General features: G+C 44.0%; 2 protein-coding genes across 18 annotated transcripts in view; both read left to right on the top strand.

The window, feature by feature from the left end:
- Positions 1–5090: 5090 nt before the first annotated feature.
- On the top strand, positions 5091–5531 carry LOC121441262 (histone H3.3A-like). Its single transcript, XM_041642409.1, has one exon. It carries the CDS (start codon positions 5101–5103, stop codon positions 5509–5511), a length of 411 nt encoding a protein of 136 aa, XP_041498343.1. The 5' UTR covers positions 5091–5100; the 3' UTR covers positions 5512–5531.
- Positions 5532–17210: 11679 nt separating this feature from the next.
- Positions 17211–25617, top strand: part of C2cd5 (C2 calcium dependent domain containing 5) — a 95107-nt gene continuing 86700 nt past the window's right edge. For all 17 annotated transcript variants that reach the window (XM_041630607.1, XM_041630598.1, XM_041630530.1 and 14 more), the window contains exons 1-2: positions 17211–17388; positions 17517–17635. In XM_041630607.1, coding sequence (XP_041486541.1) covers positions 17546–17635 — 90 coding nt within the window. In that variant the 5' untranslated portion in view covers positions 17211–17388; positions 17517–17545. The remainder of the gene's footprint in view (positions 17389–17516; positions 17636–25617) is intronic.

Genomic DNA, 25617 nt, shown 5'->3' with positions numbered 1-25617 from the left:
TAGATAGATAGATAGATAGATAGATAGATAGATAGATGATAGATAGACAGACATATGATAGATAGGGATAGAGAAAGAAATAAAAATCAAGTCTTAAGAAAATAGAAATACACTTATGGATCTTTTAAAAAAGTCTATTAGTTTATAATAATAAAAAAGTTCGGTTTCTGGAAGATGCAATTATCTTGTTCTTGTGGGCTCTGAGTAACAATCCAATACATACATGTACACAACAATAAACTTATTGTAGTGAACAGTGACATCCACAATTGTAGTAGGTTATTTTGGAGAAGTGTGTTACATCTTTGTGTCTGCGCAACAAACGTCTGACACAAACAGCTAAAAGGGACAAACATCACTTTGGTTCATGGCTTTGGTATACTTGTCTCTGGTCCCCATCCATTTGGCCTGAGCATCCTGCTAGGGGGACCTTGTGGTGGGGAAGGCCAGGGGTAAGGGTGGGAGAGGAAGCATGGGGATCTCACATGCTCTTCAAAAGTCCCCTGTTACTTCTTCCTCCCACTGTGCTCCACAACTTAAAGCTGTCATTCCTGACAAAATATTGCCATCTGAGGACCAAGCATTTAACATCTGAGCCTGTGGGGGACATTACTATTCAAACCATAACGGAAAATTTATTTCTTGCACCTCTTCTGCCTATAGTTTTTGCATTGCCCTCTCTTTTGCTCTAACTCTTTGGGGGTTGTTTTAGATTTATTTTATTTTATGGGTAGAGTATTTTGCTGGCATGTATGTATGTGCTAATGTCTGTTTGGTAATCACAAGCATGCAGTGCCCACAGAAACCAGAAGAGGGCATCAGGGGCTGGAGAGATGGCTCAGTGTTTAAGAGCACAGACTGCTCTTCCAGAGGACCCGGGGTTCAATTCCCAGCACCCACATGGCAGCTCACAACTGTCTGAAGATCAGTTCCAGGGGATCTGACACCTCACACCAATGCACATAAAATAAAGTTAAATAAACCATAAAAATGTTTAAAAAAAAAAAAAAAAAGAAGAGGGCATCAGAACACCGGGGCATAGAGTTATAGGGGTTTGCAAACTACCATGTGCGCGCTGGGAAGTCAACCCAGGTCCTTCGCAAAAACAGTAAGTAATTTTAACCCTCGAGCCGTGTTCCCACTCCTATTTTGAAAAGTGGCTCCCATTACTCTTCAAAGGGCACAAACGTGCATGCACCTTTAGTGAAACATTCCTGTAAAACGCATCCCGTGAGGACAGGAATATCAACTAAGCCATCCACCCCACAATCTGTCTCCGATTTCCTCAGCAGTTTCTGCAGTATTTAAGTGCTTGATGCACAGATGAATAAATAAGCAGTAGCTAATATTTAGTGGACTTCCTTGTGCTGGAAACTATAAATAAATGTTTATTTTATTTGTAATAAAAATGTTCTTTATTTTATAGGAAGGGGAAGTAACTCACTCAGTTTTGAGGTTAGTAAATGACAAAGTCAAGGTTTTAATCAGGAGCTAAAGTCTATTTGTTAATCCCTAGCCTTGTTAGATACACATATATCTCTCTCTTGTTTTGTTATTTTGTTGTTGTTGTCGTTGTTGTTTTTCTCTTTACTCTTTGGAGCCAAACCTTACACAGCTGCTACAGAGTTCAGCTGCGTGGGGTGGGAGAAGGCCTCAGGCAGGGGTCTGAGCAGGGCACAGCAATGGCATGGACTCAGGCCATGTGGGCACGTTGGGCATACAAAAATGTTCCACAATAGCCTGGAATGGAGTATAACGAAGGTTTATTTATTTGGGGATAAACTCACAGAAAGAGTAGCTATCCACTGTCCTGCATTGGGAACTGGAACTGAATCCAGCAGCCAAGAGGGCTGCACACGCTTTTCGTTTGCTTTTATGGTACATGACACCATACCCAAAGTGGGCCGCTCTCTTAAAAGCTATTGGCTGAAGGAGTTCCCGCAGCAGGGGCCCACCACATAATCACACGGACACTTATTACTTATAAACGCCCAGCCTTTTCTTGAATTATTGCTAGCCAGCTTTTCTATCTATCATCCCTTTTGCTTCTGGGACTTACCTTTCTCTACTTCTGAATATCTTTTCTTTCTTTTTATTTCGTGTCCGGCTGTGTGTCTGTGTGTCTGTGTGTCTGTGAGGCTGTGTGGCTGTGTGGTTGTGTGGCTGACCCACAGCATCTTTCTCTCCTTCTTTTTCCCTTTTCTTGCTCCTCCTTCTTCTCTCTTCTCCCTTTTATTCTCTCTGCCTGCCAACCCAGCCTATCCTTTCTCCTGCCTTGCTATTGGCCATTCAGTTATTTATTAGACCAATCAGGAGTTTAGACAGGCAAAGTAACACAACTTTACAGAGTTAAACATATTCAACATGAAAGAATGCAACACATCTTTGCGTTTTTAAACAAATATTCTACAACATAAACAAATTTAACACATTTTAAAGTAATATTCCACAATACTCTCTCTTTATTCTTTTTAATCCTGGGTGTTGGCTATGTAGGCCTGGCTGACTTGGTGTTCACTACGTAGCCCAAGCTGGCCTTGAACTAGCTGTACTCTTCCTGTCTTCTTGTTCTGAGTGGTTAGATTACCGAAATGAGTCACTATATCTAGCTCCCTCCCAAGACCTTGTGATGACTATGCTGTTTTCCTTTCTTAATAAATGTGCAATAATAACATTATACTGTGCACCATGATCTGGGGTGCAAAGGTGCATGGGAAGCAGATGATGCTGGCTTCGTGGGGCTTGTGTTATTAGCAGTGGAGAAGAAACATTAGTTAACTGTATTTGGTCATGATGCTTGTAACATCAGAAGCGGTAACTTTAGCTAGTTATTATACTACATAACAAGAGAAACGGGTCAATTTTGGGGGTTCATAGACGTTAGGAACTAACACCTTAGTTGAAATCTGAGTCCTGATTAGTAATCGCTTAACTGAAGACGGGAGCAGAGAGAAGGAAGGAGTTATGGGCATTCCAGACATAGGATGAGAAAAGAAAAATGTTTGTTGCGTTTTGAGACAGGGTCTTGTGTAGCCCAGACTGGCTTGAAATTCCCTACAAAGCTAAGGATGGCTTCAGTGCTGCTATCTTCCTTCCACCACTTCCCAAGTGCTGGGATTGCAGACACACGCTGTAGTTCCTGACTAGATCATTTTATCCAGACACACGCTGTAGTTCCTGACTAGATCATTTTATCCCGAAAAGGAGCAAAATTCAGTGTCACATGATTAATAAAAACTCAGACACAAAAACTGGGGTTCAAACTGAAGGTCAAAAAAGCAAAACAGGCTGGGTGGTGGTGGCATATGTCTCTAATCCCAGCACTCGAGAGGCAGAAACAGGCAGATCTCTGTGAGTTCAAAGCCACCCTGGTTTACGGGATATAGTCCTAGGGCAGGCTCCAAAGCTACAGAGAAACCTTGTCCTGAAAAACCAAAACCAGAAAAACAAAAACCAGAAAAACAAAAAGCAAAATAGCCAATAGCCAGCCACTGGCTCTTACCTCTACCTCAGGCTATTCTGCCTCCAGTAATCTCAGAATGAGACTGCCTCTGAAAGCTATCTCCTCCCATTTTATATTCCTCTCTAGTGCTGGGTTAAGGGCGAGCATCACTACCACCTGGTTTCTATGGCAAACTAGTGTGACTACTGGGATTAAGGTGTGTGTCACCACTGCCTGGTCTGCAAGATGGACCAGTGCAGCTGTTTTACTCTCTGAACTTCAGGCAAGCTTTATTTATTAAAATACAAATGAAATATCATGGCATTTCAGAGCCAGAAGTATGGTGTCCACTGAATGCATATGGTTTTCTTACTATCATGAAACTGAAGTCTTATGTATTGGTTCTCCAGCATTGTCTCAAAGGGTTTTTTTCATTGTTGTTAATATTATTACAGACTCTGAACTTTTATAAATTTCATATCTTTCAGTTTATTGTAGTTTATGGATCATATTTTTATTTCCCCGTATGCACGTGTGCACACATACATACGTACACACACAGAATGTGGAACTCATGATCTTCCTGCCTCAGAGTATGGTGAGTACAGCATGTGCCACTCACCCAACTAGTCATTTGTCTATCTTTTTCTTCTTCTTCCTCCTCCTCCTTGGGTTTTTGTTTTTTTTTTTTTTTTTTTTTTTTTTTTTTTTTTTTTAGAGGAGTTTCTCTGTGTAACAGCCCTGACTGCCCTGGAACTCACTCTGTAGACCCTATTAGTCTCTGCCTCCTGAGTGCTGAGTGAAATTAAAGGTACATGCCACCACCATCCAGCCGTCATTGATCCTCTCAATGCTCAAGATTGCTCTACTTTTGGACAGAGGGAGTCTGGGCTCCCAAGTTCCTTTGTCATGTCCCCAAAGTCTCTGATGAGTCCTTTAGTCCACTCCTATGACCAGCCCCTTTTTTAAGGATGTCTGGTTGTTGGTTGTTGTAAGAAGTAGAAGAATTTGTTAGCCCTGTTTTGTCAATGTTTATTCAATAGTTCTATGATAATCCTATGAATACAGTTAGGACTTCCCCCTTCCCAGCTAGTTAGGCTGGTCTTCGATGCCCAGTCTCAAATTATCCACTGGCTTCAACCTCCCCTCTGGTGAGATTTGGGACATGCATCACCACGCATAGCAGAAAAAAATAGTTTTAAAAGTTGAAAGAGTTCTTTTTCGCTGGAAAGTTGAGAGACCTATTAGAACTCATGCTACAGAGGGGAGGCAGAGGCCATCAGAGCAATGCCCATGGCTTGTGCCGTAGGGCAAAGGTCAGGGAGGTGACAAGGATGCTCCAGCCAGGACTATAGGACAAAAGGAGCTGGAAGGCTGGCTTCCAGTTGAAGCAGTGATCCAGAGGCTCTGCTTTGCCTGCACCCAAAGGAGCAATCAACAAAGCTACAACCCCAGCTCCACCAATTGGAGGAAGACAGACCCCCTTGGCTCCACCTATACCAACTGGAGGAAAAGATAGGTAGACAACCCAGGTAAGAATATACTCAACAAATTGTGTTCGCAGCCGCGCCTCCGCGGCTCTCTAATGCCAGCGCCACCTCTCGCTTGCCGAGCTCCAGCCGAAGGAGAAGGGGGGTAAGTAAGGAGGTGCCCATACCATGGCTCGTACAAAGCAGACTGCCCGTAAATCCACCGGTGGTAAAGCACCCAGGAAACAACTGGCTACAAAAGCCGCTCGCACGAGTGCGCCCTCTACTGGAGGGGTGAAGAAACCTCATCGTTACAGGCCTGGTACTGTGGCACTCCGTGAAATCAGACGCTATCAGAAATCCACTGAACTTCTGATCCGCAAACTCCCCTTCCAGCGTCTGGTGCGAGAAATTCCTCAGGACTTCAAAACAGATCTGTGCTTCCAGAGTGCAGCTATTGGTGCTTTGCAGGAGGCAAGTGAGGCCTATCTGGTTGGCCTTTTTGAAGATACCAACCTGTGTGCTATCCATGCCAAACGTGTAACAATTATGCCAAAAGATATCCAGCTAGCACGCCGCATACGCGGAGAACGTGCTTAAGAGTCCACTATGAGGGGAAACATTTCATTCTCAAAAATTTTTTTCCTCTTCTTCCTGTTATCAGTAGTTCTGAATGTTAGATATTTTTTCCATGGGGTCAAAAGGTACCTAAGTATATGATTGCGAGTGGAAAAATAGGGGACAGAAATCAGGTACTGGCAGTTTTTCCATTTTCATTTGTGTGTGAATTTTTAATATAAATGCAAGATGTAAAGCATTAATGCAAGCAATATGTTTCAGTGAACACATTTCAATAGTTAAACTTTATAAAAATTATAAATAAACCTGTTAAAATTTTCTGGACAATGCCAGCATTTGGATTTTTTTTTAAAATAAGTAAATTTCTTATTGACGGCAACTAAATGGTGTTTGTAGCATTTTTATCATACAGTAGATTCCATCATTCACTATAATTTTCTAACTGAGTTGTCCTACATGCAAGTACATGTTTTTAATGTTGTCTGTCTTCTGTGCTGTTCCTGTAAGTTTGCTATTAAAATACATTAAACTATATAAAAAAAAAAGAATGTACTCAACAACATAAAGAGCGATATGGCTCCACCAGAAACTAGTGTTTCTAAACAGCAAGGCCTGAACACCCCAATGCAGATGAGCCAGAAGAAAGTGACCTTAAAAATAACTTTATGAAGATGATTGAGGCCCTTAAAGAGGAAATGAAAAATTCCCTTTAAAAAGTGGAGAAAAAGGACAAATAAAAAATTGGAAGAACTCAACAAATCCCTAAAGAAAACCAAGAAAAAGCAATCAAACAAGTGAAGGAAATGATTTAAGACTTGAAAACTGAAATAGAGGCAATAAAGAAAACACAAACTGAGGGAATTCTGGAAATGGAAAATTTAGATAAATGATCATAAATCACAAATGCAAACATAAACAACAAAATACAATAGGTAGAACAGAGAATCTTTGGCATTGAAGATACAACAGAGAAAACAGATTCATTGATCAAAGAAAATGTAAAATCCAACAAGATCTTAACACAAAATATCCAGGAAATCTGGGACACCATGAAAAGACCAAACCTAAGAATAATGGGGATAGCCGGGCAGTGGTGGCACACGCCTTTAATCCCAGCACTAGGGAGGCAGAAGCAGGCAGATCTCTGTGGGTTCAAGGCCAGCCTGATCTATAAGAGCTAGTTCCAGGACAGGCCCCAAAGTCTGTCTCAAAAAACAAAAAAAGAATAATAGGGATAGAATAAGGAGAACTCCAACTCAAAGGCTCAGAAAATATATTCAACAAAATCATAGAAGAAAACCCTTCACTATAGCCACAAATAACATAAAATATCATGGGGTAACTCTAACCCAACAAGTAAAAGACCTGTATGACAAGAACTTTAAGTTTTTGAAGAACGAAGCTGAAGAGGATTCAATGCAATGCCCATCAAAATCCCAGTACAATTCCTCACAGACTTCGAAAGAACAATATTAAATTTCATAAAACCCAGGATAGCCAAAACAACCTTGTACAATAAAAGAACATGTGGAGGAACCACCATTTCTGACTTCAAGCTCTATTATAGTGTTACAGTAATGAAAACATCTTGGTTTGAAGAATAAAAACAAACAGGTGGATCAATGGAATTGAATCATAGACACTGATATTAACCCACACCTATGAACATTTGATTTTAGATAAAGAGGCTAAAAATATAAAATGAAAAAAAGAAAGCCTCTTCAATAAACGGTGCTGGTATAACTGGATGTCGACGCAAATAGACCCATATCTATCGTCATGCACAAAACTCAAGTCCAAATGGATCAAAGACTTAGACATAACCCCATTCACACTGAACCTCATAGAAGAGAAAGTGGCAAGTGCCCTTGAGTGTATTGGCATAGGAGACCACTTCCTAAATATAACCCCAGTAGCACAGACACTTGGAGAAACAATAAAAAAATGGGACCTTCTGAAACTGAGAAGCTTCTATAAAGCAAAGGACAGAGGCAATAAGACAAAACGGTCGCCTACTGAATGGGAAAAGATCTTCACTAACCCCACATCAGACAGAGAGATGATTTCCAAAACATACAAAGAACTCGAGAAACTAGACAGCAAACTACCAAAAAATCCAACTAAAAAATGGGGTATAGATCTAAACAGAGAATTCTCAACAGAAGAATCTCAAATGGCAGAAAGACACTTAAGGAACTGCTAAACATCCTAAGCCATCAGGGAAATGCGAATCAAAACAACTCTGAGATACCATTTTACACCTGTCAGAATGGCTAAGATCAAAAACACTGATAAAAGCTTATGCTGGAGAGGATGTGGGGTAAGGGGAACACTCCTTCATTGCTGGTGGGAGTGCAAACGTGTACAGCCACTGTAGAAATCAGTATGGCGGTTTCTCAGAAAATTAGGAATCAGTCTACTTCAAAACCCAGCAATACCGCTCGCTGTTGGGCATATACCCAAAGGAAGCACACTCATATCACAAGGACATTTGCTCAACTAGGTTCATAGCAGCATTATTCATAATAGCCAGAACCTAGAAACAACCTAGATGCCCCTCAGCTGAAGAAAGGATAAAGAAAATGTGGTACATTTCCATTATGGAGTACTACTCAGCAGTAAGAAACAATGACATCTTGACATTTGCAAGCAAATGGATGGAACTAGAAAAAAACCATCCTGAGTGAAGTAACCCAGACCCAGAAAGACAAATACAGTGTGTACTCGCAACTGACCACTGGGCAGAGCTCCTGGAGTACAGTTGACGTGAGGGAGGAGTGACAATGTGACCAAAGGGGCAAGACCACGATGGGGACACTCACAGAAGAGCACTGAGTCCTGACTGACAGCTGGGGAACCTGCATAGGACCGAACTAGGATCCCTGAATACAGGTGACAATGGAGTGGCTTGAGCAGCCTATGGGGCCATTGGCAGTGGGACCAAGATCTAACTCTAATGCATGAACTGACTTTGTGGATCCCATTCTTTATGGGGAGACAACATGATCTTCTTAAGAGATGGGGGGGCGGGGGGCTTGGTTCTGCCTCAAGGATGTGATGGGACAGACTTAATTGATTTCCCAGAGGAGAGGATGGGGGTAGGGTGGGGGGAAGATGAGGGTGGGTGGAAAGAGAGGAGGGAGGGGGAGCTGATATGTAAAAAATAAATAAGTAAATAAAATTAATTATACGAAAAAGTTAAAATAAAGTTGAGTGTGGTGATACATGCCTTTAATCTCTACCCTCAGTGGCAGAAGCAGGAGACTCTCTTTGAGTTCAAGACTAGCCTGATCTACAAAGTGAGTTCCAAACCAGTCAGAGAGACCCTGAAAACCAACGAAGTGGAAATAAGCCAGGCTTGAGGTGAAGACAGGAGGACTAGGACTTCAAAACCAGATTGAGCTACAAAGTGAATCCAGACCACGTGGGCTCCAGAAAGCCTGTATTAAAACACTGAAAATCCAAAACCAAAATAGAGAAAATAATGATAAAGTTATGCTATTCATGTTTATATTTTAAAGACGTATTTTTTATTTTTAATTATGTATATATGTGTGTAGTCCATGTGACTTATGAATATGTGCACAGTGACTGTGGAGGGCAGAATAGCGTGTCACACCTCCAGAGCTGGAGCCACAGGTGGTCATAAGAGCTGATAAAATGGGTGCCAGGAACCAAACTTGAGTCCTGTGGAAGAGCAGGGAAGAGCTCCCAACCGCTGAGCCATCCCCCCAGCCCCCGACAGCTTAACCTGCAAGTCAGTATTACTGTATTTTATGTCCCTAATGTATATCTTATCCTTATTTCTCTTACTTAGAAAACCTTGCTTCTTGATCAAATTGAAAGAAAGATGGTAATGACCTCTGCTATCTTCCTATTGCTGTGAAGAGACACCATGACCAATGTATCTATTCGTTTTGTTTTTGGAGACAGAATTTCTCTGTGTGTAGTCCTGGCTGCTCTGGAACTCATATTGTAGACCAGGCTGACCTTGAACTCACAAAGATCTGCCACCTTCTATCCCTAGTGTGCTGGGATTAAAAGCTGTGAGATTGTGCTGAGCTAGAGAGCTCACACCTAGATCCACAGGCTGGAGGGAGGGAAGGAGAGAGAGACAGAGAGAGGCAAAGACAGAGAGAGAATGCTAACCAAGAATGGCATGGGTTTTTAAAATCTCAAAACCCACCCTTAGTGACACACCTCCTCCAATAAGGCCACATCTCCTAAACCTTCTCAAATAGTAGGGGCCAAGTGTTCAAGTAGGTGAGCATACGGGGACATTCTCACTCAAACCACCATAGTCTCTCAAAGTGCACACACACACGCACGCACGCGTGCACGCGCACACACATACGCACGCACGCACACACACACGCACGCACGCACACACGCACGTGTGCACGCACACACACACACCACATTTGTATGTATGGGTAATATGCATCTACACACATATAATTCCACTTGTTAAATGTACAACAATATCATTACTTGTCATATTGTTATAAAAGAGTTTACAACTTCTTGGCAGTTACTTTTGTTCTTGGGTATTTTCAGTTGGAGACAAATTTTCACGCTATTGAGGAATTTAATACTTAACTAAGTGAGTACTCTTCTATCTTTTTACAAATTAGGTTTATTTATTTCACTTTGCTTTCAAGTGATATTTTATACTTTATAATTATGCAAGTTACTTTATAATTACATAAGTCACATGGTTTCAAAAGTGATGCTGCAACATATATTCAGATGGGGCTGACAGTAATTAAGAGGATTAATTTTTTTTTTCCCCAAAAGATCTGGGTTTGTTTCCCAGCACCCATGTCTGGCACGTCACAACTGCCAGCTCACGGAACCTGACACCCTCTTTGGCCTTCACACACGCCTACGCTCGTGTGCACATTTCTCCAGCCTCACACACATGCACGAAATTCAAAAAGTAAATCTTAAAAAAAAATCCAAAAGCGTTTTCTGTCACCCCTAACTTAACAACACTGCCCATTTCATTTCTCTGCTATGTGTTTTCATTAGCTTTGGGTGGCCCTCAGTTAAAAACAATATACGTGTGCCTACTTTTTATAAAATGATGCTTCCATTTCTTAGATGATGGTTATATGGGGCTGGAGGATTGGCTCAAGGGTGAGGAGTGAGCATTGCTTTTGTAAGGTAACACGTGGAGCTCCTCCCAGCTCCAGGAAGCCACAAGTCCCCCAGGGATTTTAGAAAACCCACAGGCAGCTATCTAGAGGCAGTGGACTAGGTCCCATCTCCTGTGAGTCATTTATGGACAGCTAACGATGGCATAACCTCACTTGTCGTCTTCCTATGAGCTGCAGTAATTTGAACTTGGTCCACTGTCAGTGCTCCTCCATTAACTAATGCTAGTCCATGGTGAACTGTGCTTGGGCTGTGCGCTCATTCTAAAGTCATCAGATAGAGCTAAATAGCTACAACGTTTCTATTCTAGGTACACTTGCTACATTATCAGAGTGTTCCTCTGACAATAAAGAAAGGCAGGAAGTTAGCCAGTGAGTTGGGAAATGATGTGTCAACTTAATTAATCTAATTAATGGCAGTGTCTCTGGACAGATAACGGCCAAAGAGGCTATCAAAACTGTAATTGTCAGTGATACTTCACTGGCAAAGGGACAAGAAAGTGAGCTCAAGAGGAAATGCGGTATAATGGCTGACATCTCAAGACGCAAGAGCAACTACAACGTGGGTTTGTTGAACTGAGGTTTCTGGAAAACGACAAGGTGAAATGAACGGAGGGGGGTCCATCAGTGCCCCATCCACGCGAAGCCAAGGAGCTCAACCGCAGACAAATCCGATGGTGAAAATGAGAGGAATGCACTTCTGACGGCGCTTTGTCCCCTGAAGGTCTACACATCTGCTTTTTCAAAATTTCATATAAAGGAAACGGTCACACAAGGAAAGACATCATTTTCTGATTTCTTAGGATGGTGGGATTGACCGTTTTAGTTTCTTTTCTTTTCTTTTTTTTTTTTTTTGAGAAAAATGTCTCATCTATCCCAGGCTGGCTTCCAATTCCTCGTGTTAAAGAAGATCTTCAGCTTCGCACCTGCTGCTCTACCTCAGGCGCGATGGGATTACAGTGTGTGTGTGCCAGTGTGCCTGTTCAATGAGGTGCTGGAAAAAGGAACCCAGGGCTTCAGGAGCTGCATCTCCTATTTTTTTTTTTTTTAAGTTTCTTGAGACAGGGTTTCTCTGTTACTTTGGAGCCTGTCCTGGCACTAGCTCTTGTAGACCAGGCTGGCCTTGAACTCACAGAGATCCGCCTGCCTCTGCCTCCCGAGTGCTGGGATTAAAGGCGTGCGCCACCACCGCCAGGCTGCTGCATCTCCTATGGGATGGTTTATTTATTTCTCTACTGTGGCTGACCACTTGTACCAGGTGCTGACAAAACTCTGTCTGAATTGCTTTTGTGTCATCATCAAAACCTAGCAGTATGTCCTTGGTGTATTGATTCATACCAATAATCTTAGCAGCTGGGGGGCTGGGCTTCTAGGAAGTAAGCTGAGGCCAGCATGGGCTACTCTGGTGATCTTAGGGTTGGCTAGAGTTATAAAGCATGACCCTGTCTCAAAATAAAAAGGTATGTTTTAAAATAGCAAGCTGTATCATTCTCTCTCTCTGCAAGGGGGCTGGGAAAGTAGCCCAGCTGGTAGTATGCTTGCACTAGTGATGCATACATTGGACATGGTGGTGACTTGCATTAGCATTGCATATGTTAGACATGGTAGTCACTTGATGTGGGAGTGTCATATATCAATCTGTTGATTTCATTGGTTAAGCAATAAAGAAACTGCTTGGCCCTCTAGGTTAAAACATAGGTGGGTGGAGTAAACAGAACAGAATGCTGGGAGAAAGAAGCTGAGTCAGGGAGTCGCCATGATTCTCCTACTCCAGGCAGACGCAGGTTAAGATCATTCCTGGTAAGCCAGCTCGAGGGCTACATAGATTATTAGAAATGGGCTAGTCCAGGTGCAAGAGTTAGCCGAGAAAAGGCTAGATATAATGGGCCAAGTGGTGTTTAAAAGAATACAGTTTCCGTGTAATTATTTCGGGGCATAAGCTAGAGGTAGCCATGCGGGCGGCTGGGTGCCGGGGACGCAGCCCCGCCGCTCCTATTACAACAGTCACTTGCACTAGTGGTGCATATGCTGGACATGGTGGTCATTTGCACTAGTGGTGCATATGCTGGACATGGTGGTCATTTGCACTAGCACTGCATACGCTGGACATGGTGGTCATTTGCACTAACAGTGTATATGTTGGACATGGTGGTCATTTGCACTAACAGTGTATATGTTGGACATGGTGGTCATTTGCACTAGCAGTGTATATGTTGGACATGGTGGTCACTTGCTCTAGCGGTGCATACATTGGACATGGTGGTCATTTGTACTAGCACTGTATATGTTGGACATTAGCATTGTATACGTTGGACATGGCGGTCACTTGCACTAGCGGTGGTACACCTCTGTAATCCCCAAACTCCCAAGATAGAGGCAGGGAAAGTGGAAGCTGGAAGTCATCCGTGGCTACATAGGCAGTTCAAGGGCATTCTGGGACATGAGAGAGCGGATAACAAATCCCTAAGCCAGATGTTGTAGAGCATGCCTGTCATCCAGGTCCTTTAGGGGCTGAGGCAAGAGGCTTTGAGTCTGAACGCAGCCTGAGCTACACAGAGAAACTTTAGCTCAACAAATAAATTACTTGGGCTGTTTTGCCATAAGTGGGTTGGAGGACAGAGACAAGCAGTGGCGGATGTGACCTTCTATGTGACAGTTATTAATATAGCTGGGCTTTTGTTTGGGCCGCCAGCTCACAACAAAGGACATGGAGACTTATACTGATCACAAAAGCTTAGCCTTAGCTCAGGCCTGTTTCTAACTAGCTCTTGGAACTTAAATCAACCCATTTCTATTAATTTACTTTCTGCCTCATGGCTTTATTACCTCGTCACCGTACTGCCCATCCTGCTTGCTCTGCATCTTCTATGCCCATAGATCCTGCCTAGCTACTAGCTGTTCATCTTTTTATTAAACCAGGGACATATCTTCACAGTGTGCCGAGAGATTATCCCCCAAGTTAACGATGGAAGACACGTGTGAGAGACCTTCGGGAATCATACCCACCTTTATTGGCTCTGAGGCCCTCGGAAACCACTGTCGCTGTGCAAAACTAGTACGAGCCTGGCACTGCGGCACACACCCGCTACCTCAGTGTTGGGGGCTGAGCTGGAAGGACAGCAGCGTATTTAGTCAGCCTGTGTTAAACAGTGAATTCTAGGCTGGCTTGGACTAGTGTGAGCCTCTGTCTCGAAAACCAAACGAACAGAGGCTATTTTTCTGTAACAAGTTGGTTCTCGGTTGGCAAGATGGTCCAGTTGGTTGGTAAAAGCGCCTGCAGCCAAGTCTAATGAGCCAAATCTGTCCCTGGGATGCATGTGGTGGCAGAAGAGAACCGACTTCCAAAAGTTGGTCTCTGGCCTCCACATGTGGCTGTGGCATGCACATGCCCACATACATACATACCTATATAGACACAAAAATAAAGAAACACAAGTGTGATCATTTTTTTTTTTTTTAAAATGACGGCTCCATTCCTAACACTACAGAAGATCAAAACCAAAGTCTGACAATTCTTACAGGATTTCAGTGAAACTTCAAAGCTGTCAAGTTCTGAACGTGGTGTCTAATGCGCAGAAAACACTCAGTATACACACTAGCTTGTGTTAAAAACTAATCTGCAAGAAGCAGGGCAGCCTATGAAGCTGAAGCTGCTAATCAGAGGTCATCTCATGATTTATTTGTCAGGAAAGTAAGCACCATTCCCAGCATTAATTAAAACAAACGACCACAATTACTAGGAACCGGTTCAGCTGAACCCAGGCTTGATTCCACTGAAAGTCTCCAGGAAGCATCTTAATTATAATCTCCTGTTGATGATGCCTCGGGCAGCAGGTATGCACAAAGGCTTTGCGGTCCAGTCCTCTAATTAGGAGGCTGGGCCTGCTAACCTCTAATTGAGTCATTTGCAAATAGTTTCTTCATCACAACATCTTGAATTCTGTGAATTATGCCCCATTAAAAACTATTGCTAAACTTCACTTTTCTTGTACTTTCCTGTACATCTTTTTGATTTGTTGTTGTTTGTGGTTCTGTGGCTTGAACCTAAAGCCTCTGTGGTGCTAGGCAAGTGCTTGGCCATTGAGCTACATTCCCCGGGGGAGTCTTTCTTCCCCCTCTTTCTGAGATGGTCTCACTCAGTAGCTCAGGTTGGCTCTGAAGTCTCACCAATTCTCCTTTGCTTTTGCATTTTCAAAAGGGAAATGGTAACAAGGCAATATCTTTCCATTAGAAAAGCCATCTCAATCGTTCCATCCAAACAATAAAAAGGCTCTTGTCTTTGACCACCATTGCTTGCGGGCATCTGTCAAACTGAAGGACATTTGTGAATTTTTTTTCTTGTGGGGAGGGAGCTGGAGGCAGGACAGACAATGTCTCACTATGTAGTTTTGACAGGCCTGGAGCTCACTATGTAGACCAGGCTGGCTTTGAACTCTCAGAGATCTACTTTTTCTTGCCTCCCCGGCACTGGGATTAAAGACATGTGCCACCATTCTCAGATCTTCCTAACCTGAGCAAGGTAAAAGGGATTTCAATGTAACTACACCTTTCCCAAAGATCTGAGACAGAGGTTTGATCTCTGTGTATACAAAGGATGAAGTTCAGGTTGTGTGAGGACACTGAAAAGGTCAGCTAGTTGGCAAAGCAGTGCAGGTTTGTAGGAAATGTCATCCACAACGAACAAGGACAGCAGAAAAGACCAATGGTACGAATGTCCACGTGGGCATTTACCCCATCGAGGTGTTTATCATCAGACTTAAAACTGGACAAAAACGACCAAAAGGTTCTAGAGCAGAAAGCCAAATCTCACCAAACTGGAAAAGGACAAACAGGAAGAAACAGTTGAGAAGATTCTGTAAGAGCAATCTCACACATAGATTTCATCAAATGCTGGTTAGATGAAGGGAAACAACAATATAAAGAACCCTGGTTCTTGCACATGGTGGACCTTGGAGTTTGGCAAGGACAGTAGAAGGAAAGCCAGTGTTGAGAAAAAAAGCAATCAGTGGTTCCAAGGTAATTATGTGAGATTGTGTTCTTTTTTGTTATATTCTAATGGATTGATGCTCTCTAGGCCAAAATTCTGCAACAATGTATCTTTTAGAAATTTTTCTTTCTTTTGAGCATGCCGTTTCTTTTTCTTTGGAAGAATTCAGCATCCCTCATGGGCAAATTCCTTCTCCAGGAGGACTATTTTTGAAAAGATGTTTCTGGTTCATTAGTGCTTGGAGCAATTTTTCTATCCTGTTTTTGTATTTTTGAAGTTAAAACGATCATGCTGATATCTTCATTTAGGAATTTTGCATTCCTAATAAATTCAGTGCTATAATTTTCCCATTGGCATTTTAAAAGTTGATTTTTGGTATTTGCTACGGAGTACATTGAGAATGCTGGGTTTTGCCACATGGAATGGAGTGATCTCGTTCCATCCTGTGTGTGTTCCTCAACCGCAATCTTTTTCTGATAGTCTGAAGCGGTGTAGAATCCTCCACTTTTGTGGGGTCAGTACTAATCAGGCTCATTTCTTATACTATGGTAACTCTTCCAGGCTCATCACCTGCAGACTTTTAGCCAGCCCTGTAGGCCTCCCCTTTATGCTTGTAAATGCTTAATAATTAGATTGCTGGGTATGCCCGGGCAAGACCATCATCCCAGCACCCGCAGAAAGACTGCCACGAGTTCAAAGCCAGCCTGGGCTGCATACCAAGGAAGAGGTCAACCAGGATTATATACCACAGGAAAGACTTTGTCTCAACAAACAAAAGTTCATACTAAGGTAAATAAGGGTGTAAGGAAGGCTCTTCGAGTCTAAGTGACATCTGTGTCCCAGGACAAGGTACAAAAGCCTATGAGTGAAACAAGTCTTTCAGGAAATACTTATTCAGTATCTGAGGAGCGTGTGTGTGTGTGTGTGTGTGTGTGTGTGTGTGTGTAATCTTTTTCTTGGTTTTTCGAGACAGGGTTTCTTCATGTAGCCTTGGCGCCTGGAACGCGTGCTGTAGATCATAGACCAGGCTGGCATCGAACTGATAGATGCGCCTGCCTCTGCCTCCCAATTGGTGGTGGAATTAAAGGCGTGCCTTTTTTTTTCTCTCCCGTCGCCAAGTCTGGCTAAGAACTCGAGTAATCCTCCAGCTTTAGCCTTCCAAGCTCTGGCAGGTGTCCCCCCACATACGGTTTTAAACTGAAGATTCACATAAAACCACCACGCGCACTTGCAGTCCTTCCTGGTGGCCGTCATAGGAAACACTAACAGCAGATTCCTCTAGCAGGCTCGGCTGCAGCAGTCTGTCCCTTAGCGTACAAAGCGCGGCGTGGTGGTCACCAACCCCAGATTCCAGAGCGCTGGCTTTGGCTGCAAGCGTCGCACACCCACCCAAACGGAGGCTGGGTGAATGATGCAGGGCTCGGCCGGTTCACCTGCTCCCCAGCTCAGCCCCGCCCTCTCCTCGGGCCCCGGCGAATTCAAATCTGCCCCGCCGAAGGGGCAGAAAACCGAGTCATCGATCGCCCCCGCCCCGCCCCGCCCCGCCCCGCCCCGCCGGCCGCCATTTTTGGCCGGGTGGGAGGAGAAAGGCGGGGGAGGCGCGGCGCCGGCTCCGCGGGATGCCGACCGGACTTGGCGGCTGAAGGCAGCACGCCGGGGCCAAGGCAGCACGGCTGGCCGGCGCCCTTCCTCTGGGTGCTCCTCCGGAATGAGGCCTCGGCGCCCGCGCGGGACGACTCGGTTCCTTCTCAGAGCGTGAGTGCGGCGCGCGCTCCCGTCGCTCACCCCCCCCCCCCCGCGCACGCTCCCGTCCCCCCCCCCCCCCCCCCCCCCGCCCGCTCCCGGCGCTGGCTAGGCGCAGACGCGCTTGTTTGTTTCTGCAGGAATCCTAGGAGAGGCCGGAGCCGCGGCGATGCCGGGGAAGCTGAAGGTGAAAATCGTGGCCGGTCGCCATTTGCCGGTGATGGACCGTGCTAGTGACCTGACGGATGCCTTCGTGGAGGTTGGTGCCTGGTCCTGTCCTCCGAGAGCGCGGGGCGCCGAGCCCTGCCCTGCCCGCCATCCCCGGCTCCGTGGAGGGATGCCCACCCGTCCCCAGCTCGTGGGATGCGGCCCGGGATACGACTCTGGGGTCAGAGCCGCCTCCCGGCCACCTGCCAGTCCGAGGTGTGGCCGCGTAGACGCTCACTGGCTCGCACGACCTCGTTTATGAGTCGGAGGTTAAGAGCCATGGCTGCAGCGTGTCCACGCAGCCAACCCTCAGGGCACAGCCGCAGTCCCACGGTGCGGCGACACCCAGCCCTTTCCCCAACACTGTCTGAATCAGCCGTGCGAGTCACACAACAGTGGCACTTTTATCTGCTCTTGTGTCGACTGGTTGGGAGATGAGCTGTCTCAGGGTAATTTATTGCCTTGAGGTAGGAAGTCAGTTAAGTGCCGAGGATTTCAATTGCAAAATTGCTTTTTAAACCTAATGATTAGTTTAAAAGTCATGCAAATTAGCGTAAGCCTACGGCCTGGAAATTAATGAGCAGAACCTGAAAGAAGCCAAGGAGAGATTATAATAAAAGTTGTGACGAGGCAGACCATAGAGCAATAATCATTTGAGCTATTAATGCTTAGGGTTCAAAGGTATATGGCAGTATACTCAATATAAAATATTCTTAGAGGTTCTAGAACCTAATTAACTGCAGTACACCTCTTTTTTTTATGGCAGTTGTTAAGCTCAGTTTCATTTTCATTGAAGAAAGTCCATTTGCTCTTGGGTCAGATGCTTACAGATCTAGAGATAACTGAAGTTAGTATTAGGCCGAATGACCCGCATAGCTGATATTAATAACTAATAGCTAACATGTATCAGGTTCATTATTGTCACATTTGTGCTATGTACTTTTAAGTTCTTAGTTCTTAGAACAGTCCTGCTAGGAGTGTTATCCCATATTATAGGGTTAGGCAGCTGAGGCCTTGGGGTGGTGATAAAGGGCCTGGTATTACTGACCTTGTTAATGTCTACAGCCTAGGGGCAGTCTTCTCTGCTCTGCTGTTCCTGTCTCCAGGCAGGATGGTGAATGTTACTTTTGCGTGAGGGAACTTACTCTGTAGCAGACATTGAGAAGAGTTCCTAAGGGAGTGACTGACAGTTGAGCCGAGCATTGAGGAACACCCAGGATTTTTTTCAGGCAAAAGAAACAGCAAAGGCACAGAAGGTGGTACATGGCCTGTTGAGGGCGCCATGTTAGTGTAAGGTACCCTTGGAGTAGAATGTGCGTACTGAGCGTAAACCAGGAGAGGGTTTTCAGCAGAAAGAGATTTTTTTTTTTTTTAAATTAGGTTACCCACAGGATGGCCTGAATGGGTATAATATTTATTTTGCTCAGAGTTTCATTAAATTATCCAGGCTTACCTTGACATTAAAGTCCTGTCTCAAGCCAGGACTTAATAATGCTCATGCCCTGGATGCAGAGGTAGGTGGATCTCTTACCTTTGAGGTCAGTGTAGTGTACACAGTTCCAAGGCCAGTTAGGGATACACATTGAGATCCTATTTCAAAAATTAATAAAAAATTAAACATATAAAAATAAACCCTTTCTCCCTCAGTTCTCTGAGTAGCTGGAGTCAGAGACATGTGCTATCAAACCCAGCCTTTGAGTGACTAGTTACTGATTGTCGTTGGCCAGGCCTGTGCTATTTTGGGTCTAGCTGATTATGTATGATGATCTCTATGAAGGATTTGGTTTCTGATTTTAAGGAACTTTTATGTTGGTGACTAAGATAGACATTTAAAAATAAAGGACTTACTAAGCTTGTAGTACAAGTTAGGGAAGCTTGTTCGAGTGCCCCAGGAGAGTACAGCAGAGGATGTTGAGGAGCATCAGGTCAGGCGGAGTCACAGGGCCAGCCAGGCAGACACCTGTTGGATGGAAGCCTCAGCTCTGAGACTGCGGTTTGTGTGTGTAGCAGGATGAGGAGGCAGAAGAAGCTGTGGGAGACTGGCGTGTTGTGGGAATAAAGGAGTAGGCAGACATCTTAGTGAAGAAAGGGAGAGCGTGTGTGGCACATGGGGGGTGTCAAGTGGCTGATGGTATACGGGCGTGGTTAAGAGTTGAGTTTTATCAAGTCAGTGGGAAACTTACTAAATGGCACTTTATTTGTAGTGTGTTGTATGCAATGGAGAGTTTACTGTAGTTCACATCACAGGCCCACACGGTGGATTTGGTAATGGAAAGAAGTGAATGAATTCCAGATCTATTTTGAAAGTAGATTAGAGTGTTTGTTGGTAGTTTGGAGCCAGGGGTCAAGCAAAGGAGAAGTAAGGCAATTCCTTGCTTTCTGGAGTAACCAGGCCGTTTTCTGGAACTCTGCAGGAGGATATAGATGGAGTGAGGAGACAGTCCTTCTGGGCACGGTAGGCTTGAGATGTCTTTTAACAGCATTTATCAAAGAGGAAACTGGATTTGTGGCTGTGACAGTCAAAAGAACAGAGTGAGTTAGGAGTGAGGCCAGCATTGCTCCATGCTGGGATGTAGTAATAAGGGGCGGCAGGGCTGCGTCCCCCACACCCGGCCGCCCACATGGCTAGCTTATGCCCCGAAATAATTACACAGACACTGTATTCTTTCAAGCACTGCTTGGCCCTTTAGCTCCAGCACTTACAGGCTAATTCTCACATCCCGATCAACCCATCTCTAACAATCTGTGAGAACCGGTCTTACCGGGAAGATTCTAGCCTAGTCCATCCTGGGTTGGAGCTTCATGCCGGGAGCGGGGCATGGCATCTCTCTCAGGCGTCTTCTAGCCTATGTCCATACTGGGTCGGAGCTTCATCCCGGGAGCGGGGCATGGCGTCTCTCTCTGAGGCGTCTGCTCCGAGAGAGCTGTGGAGTCTCTCTGAGCTCACTTCCTCTTCCTCCCAGCGTTCTGATCTGTTTACTCCACCTACCTATGTCCTAACCAATAAAATGGGCCAGGGCAGTTCCTTTATTAGCCAATGACCTTCCTCCATCATTTCCCCTTTTTCGGTTTAAACAAAAAAAAAAAAGGCTTTAACATAGCAAAATTACATATAACAAAACAGTTATAACGCAGAATGATAGTTACAATATTTACATCTACTTTATCTTTTACCATAACTAAGGAAAAATATATCTATCTCTTCTTCAACACAATCAAAGACTCCAGAAGGATATAATATTACCTAAGTAAATGAGAAGGGCGCCATATGAAGTAATAAAGGCAGCGGGGCTGCGTCCCCAACACCCCGGCCGCCTGCCCAGCTAGCTTATGCCCCAAAATAATTACACAGACACTGTATTCTTTTAATCACTGCTTGGCCCTTTAGCCCTAGCCCTTTCTGGCTAATTCTGTTATCCCGATCAACCCATCTCTAATAATCTGTGAGAACCGGTCTTACCGGGAAGATTCTAGCCTAGTCCATCCTGGGACGGAGCTTCATAGCGTGCATCTGCCCAGGAGCCAGGAGCATGGCGTCTCTCTCTGAGGCATCTGCTCCCGAGAGAGCTGTGGAGTCTCTGAGCTCACTTCCTGTTCCTCCCAGCATTTTGTTCTGTTTACTCCACCCACAGGGCCAAGCAGTTTCTTTATTGGCCAATGACCTTCCTCCATCACTGGGAGATCAAGCACTCTTTATTATTTTCTTGCTTAAGCTGTGGATTAAAAGTACTTCAGTCCATGTTACCCACACCCCTTTTAATAAAATGTATTTTGCTTTTGTTTGTTTGTTCGTTTATTTTTGAGGCAAGATTTCTTTATGTAGCCTGGCTGTCCTGGAACTCACACTGTAGAACACTGGCCTGGAACTCTGAGATTCACCTGCCTCTGCCTCCTGAGTGCTGGAGTTAAAGGCGTGCACCATCTCACTTGGCCTTTTTAAACTATTGTTCGTGTATATGTGTATATGGTGTGTATGTGTTTGTATTGGTGTGCACATGCTACAGCCTGAGTATAGAGGTCAGAGAACAGTTTTTGGAAATTGGTTGTCTCCTGTTGGTTTCAGGGATCACATTCAGGTTGTTAGGCTGTGTGGCAAGGCCTTTCCCTGCTGAGCTATGTAGCTGACCCTGTATCACATATTTTGAAGTCTGTCTTTAGACATACTAATAGAAAATATAGTTTATCTATGCTTATAATAAAATGAGCACTGGGCTCAAACAGTGTGACAGGGTTTTGTTTGTGTTTGTTATTTCAGTATTGAAGTACTTGCTTATAAATGTAGTAGGAGGAGGAGGAGATGGGAACTAATCAGACTGAGTCGTTGCCTAGTTGTTGAGCTCTGGTGGATATCAGACTGTAGTGGGTGCCAGTGAACAGTGATAAATGGAGCAAGAATTTCTTTGCTTGTAGCCTGCACCTTTTGGTAGGTAGAGGTAATTTGTATGCAAAATAATTAGTGTTCTAGATGGTGAGAAAATTGATCTGTGAGTGTCTGTTGTGGATAAAATCACATGAATAAAAATATCACATAGACAGTTGTAGGGGCTGGAGAGATGGCTCAGCGGTTAATATCACTCAATCATCTTTCAGAGGACCCTGGTTCAATTCCCAGCACACATATGGCCATTCACTATGGCCTAACTGCACTTCCAGAGAATCTGATATCCTCTCCGACCCTCATAGACACTGGACATGCATATGGTACACAGACATCCATGCAGACAAAACACCCATGCATATAAATAAAAATTTAAAAAAAACCCCAAAACCTTGTCACAAAACTTTGATCTATAAAACTAACTTAGGGTGTAGGTAGATTTCCTTTGAGACAAGGTCTTACTATGTAGCCCAGGCTGGCTCAGTCTCCAGATCTCCCAAGTGCTGGGTTTACAGGCTTATGCTGCCTTGCTTTAGATTGTTAGTCTTGTGACTGACTATTGGGTTATTCAGCAACCATCACAAGGGGGAAATCACTGCGGGGAGTCTTGCATTGCAGGACAACCCAGTGTTTCTTCTTATGTACTGTCTCGGATTTCCCTGAACAAGGCTAAAACTTTCCCAGGCTCGGGCTAGTGAGATGGATGGTTCAGCAGGTAGTGGTGCCTGCAGCTGAGTCCAGTCTGCAAACCTGTATGGTGGAGGGAGAGAAATGACTTTCAGAAGTTGTCCTCTGACCTTCATAGGTGCCCGTGCACACACAAACATATACATGCACATAAATAAGTCTCTGACCACCACTTAAGGGCTGGCCCTGTTCTCTAACCAAGTGGGATGTATCTGCCCTTGGAAAAACTTGACATTGATGATGGGGCCATTTGAAAGATTGGTGTGGTGGTGCATGTCTTTTCCCCCAGATGCAGAGCCAGGTGGATCTCTGAGTTTATGGCCAGCATGGTCTACACAGGGAGTTCCATGTCAGCCAGAGCTATATAGTGAGGCTGTCTCAAAAAAAACAAGTCCTATGAGTAGGAGGATAAGGGGAAGGGAACTGTTAACGAGTGTGGGAAAAAATAAGGAAAATAATGAGTGATGTTTTAGGTTGGAGAAGAAGTTTCTAGAAAGAGGAAACCTTCAGTTTTAAAAAATAATTATTTTATTTTATATGTACGAGTGTTTTGCCTGCATGTATATATGTGCACCACATGCATGACTGGTGTCCAAGGAGGTCAGAAGAGAGCATCAGTCCTCTGGAACTGGAGTTTAAGACTGCTTTGAGTTGCCATGTAGGTACTGGGAATCAAACCCAGGTCCTCTGCAAGAGCAGCTGATACTCCTAATCCCGGAGCCCTCTTTGCAGCCCAACCCTCAAGTGTTAACACTTGGAAGCAATAAAGAAAACATGGAAATGTTTAGATTGGCCAGTGGAAATGGTTACTGATCTTACTTGTGAAGTTGAAGCTCACAGTCTAAGGACTTCCTGAGAATTAGGATGCTTGGAGTGGGAAAGCAGCACAAATTGGCAGCTTTTGCAAGAAAGGAGAGTAATCTGTGGTCCTTAAGGTGTGGATAGCTTTTAGCAATTAAGGAAATGAGATTCTAGGACATATTTGTCTAATAGGAATAATCCAGCAGCAGGAGAAAATCAGAGCAGGAGAAAGAGGATAATGAAGGATTACAGTTAAAGGGATAAGTTATGCCATGTAGGCTGTAAGCAAGATGAGCTCATAGGGAAAGGAGGTAACGGAACCTAGGTGTCTAGCTCCTAATGAGAAACCCACCTCCTTCATGCCTTCCTGCCTTGCCAGTGTTAGGCCGTTGATGTGCACTGTCACACTTGGCGAGCTATGAGAACTTTTGCTGTGCTTCTGGGGGACAGGTGAATGTCCATAGGTGCACAGAAAAGTATTTGATGTGCTTCTGGGGGACAGGTGAATGGCCATAGGTGCACAGAAAAGTATTTGATGTGTGTCTGGAGGACAGGTGAATGGCCATAGGTGCACAGAAAAGTATTTGATGTGTGTCTGGAGGACAGGTGAATGGCCATAGGTGCACAGAAAAGTATTTGATGTGTGTCTGGAGGACAGGTGAATGTCCATAGGTGCACAGAAAAGTATTTGATGTGTGTCTGGAGGACAGGTGAATGTCCATAGGTGCACAGAAAAGTATTTGATGTGCTTCTGGAGGATAGGTGAATGTCCATAGGTGCACAGAAAAGTATTTGATGTGTGTCTGGAGGACAGGTGAATGTCCATAGGTGCACAGAAAAGTATTTGATGTGCTTCTGGAGGATAGGTGAATGTCCATAGGTGCACAGAAAAGTATTTGATGTGTGTCTGGAGGACAGGTGAATGTCCATAGGTGCACAGAAAAGTATTTGATGTGCTTCTGGAGGACAGGTGAATGTCCATAGGTGCACAGAAAAGTATTTGATGTGTGTCTGGAGGACAGGTGAATGGCCATAGGTGCACAGAAAAGTATTTGATGTGTGTCTGGAGGACAGGTGAATGTCCATAGGTGCACAGAAAAGTATTTGATGTGTGTCTGGAGGACAGGTGAATGTCCATAGGTGCACAGAAAAGTATTTGATGTGTGTCTGGAGGACAGGTGAATGTCCATAGGTGCACAGAAAAGTATTTGATGTGCGTCTGGAGGACAGGTGAATGTCCATAGGTGCACAGAAAAGTATTTGATGTGTGTCTGGAGGACAGGTGAATGTCCATAGGTGCACAGAAAAGTATTTTTTGAGTGAATAGGACAACCTTGGTGAAGGCAAAGCCAGGTATAGAACATATGTAATTGAAAAAAGAGTCGGTGTTGAAGAGATAGGGAAATAAATCCTGCTTGGCAAAGCGAGTTCAGATTGCTAAGCAGTCTTGAAGTTAGTGCACAAAGTCTGTTTAGCAGTGCTTTCCGCTTGCTCTCCGCTAGTTCCCGCTGACCTGCTGAGCTGCCATACAGAGCTCCAGTGTGCCTGGATCTCCCACCACTTGTCTTATACTTTAGGAGGCACTAATATTTACTTCCACATAGGTTTTTATCAGCTGTATTTATTACTGCAATTTATACAAATCTTATATAAATTGATAAAAATGTTTAAAAGTTAATGCTATATAAAAATTTATAGAAATAGTTACTGGTAATTGCTCTTGAATTAGGAGAAGAAAGGTTAATAAATAAAATTCTTTGTTCATATTAAAATGTAAATTAAAATTTAAAAATATTACAACCAGCTTTGAATTGTGCCACCACGTAAATATAAACTAGATCATAGACCCTGTCAGTGTAGTTAATGCGGAAACTGATGTTAAACTGTAAAAAATAGACCTGTATTTAAGAGGCATTACCTGTAAAGACAATTACATTTTTACATTTCATTGTAAAATTCATGCAATATATAATCAAAAAGATATTGTGTGTGTGTTTGTGTGTTGTACACGTGCATGGTGCACATGGGGAGGTCAAGGATCTCTTTTCTCTCACCATGGGTTCTGGGAATGAAGCTCAGGTAGTCAGGCTTGCAATTCATTTTTTCCTACTGACCTGAAGATTTTAGTGATTCTGTGAGTGAACCCGATTTGGTCCAAGTTGTTCTGG

Source organism: Microtus oregoni, unplaced genomic scaffold (assembly GCF_018167655.1).
Source record: "Microtus oregoni isolate MIOR12 unplaced genomic scaffold, Mior012 000002F_ref0000024, whole genome shotgun sequence".
Taxonomy (NCBI): domain Eukaryota; kingdom Metazoa; phylum Chordata; class Mammalia; order Rodentia; family Cricetidae; genus Microtus; species Microtus oregoni.
This window is presented reverse-complemented; position numbering and strand designations above follow the sequence as displayed.

Coding starts and splice junctions, on each gene's coding strand:
- LOC121441262 (XM_041642409.1), top strand. CDS start 5,101: ATGGCTCGTACAAAGCAGACTGCCCGTAAATCCACCGGTGGTAAAGCA.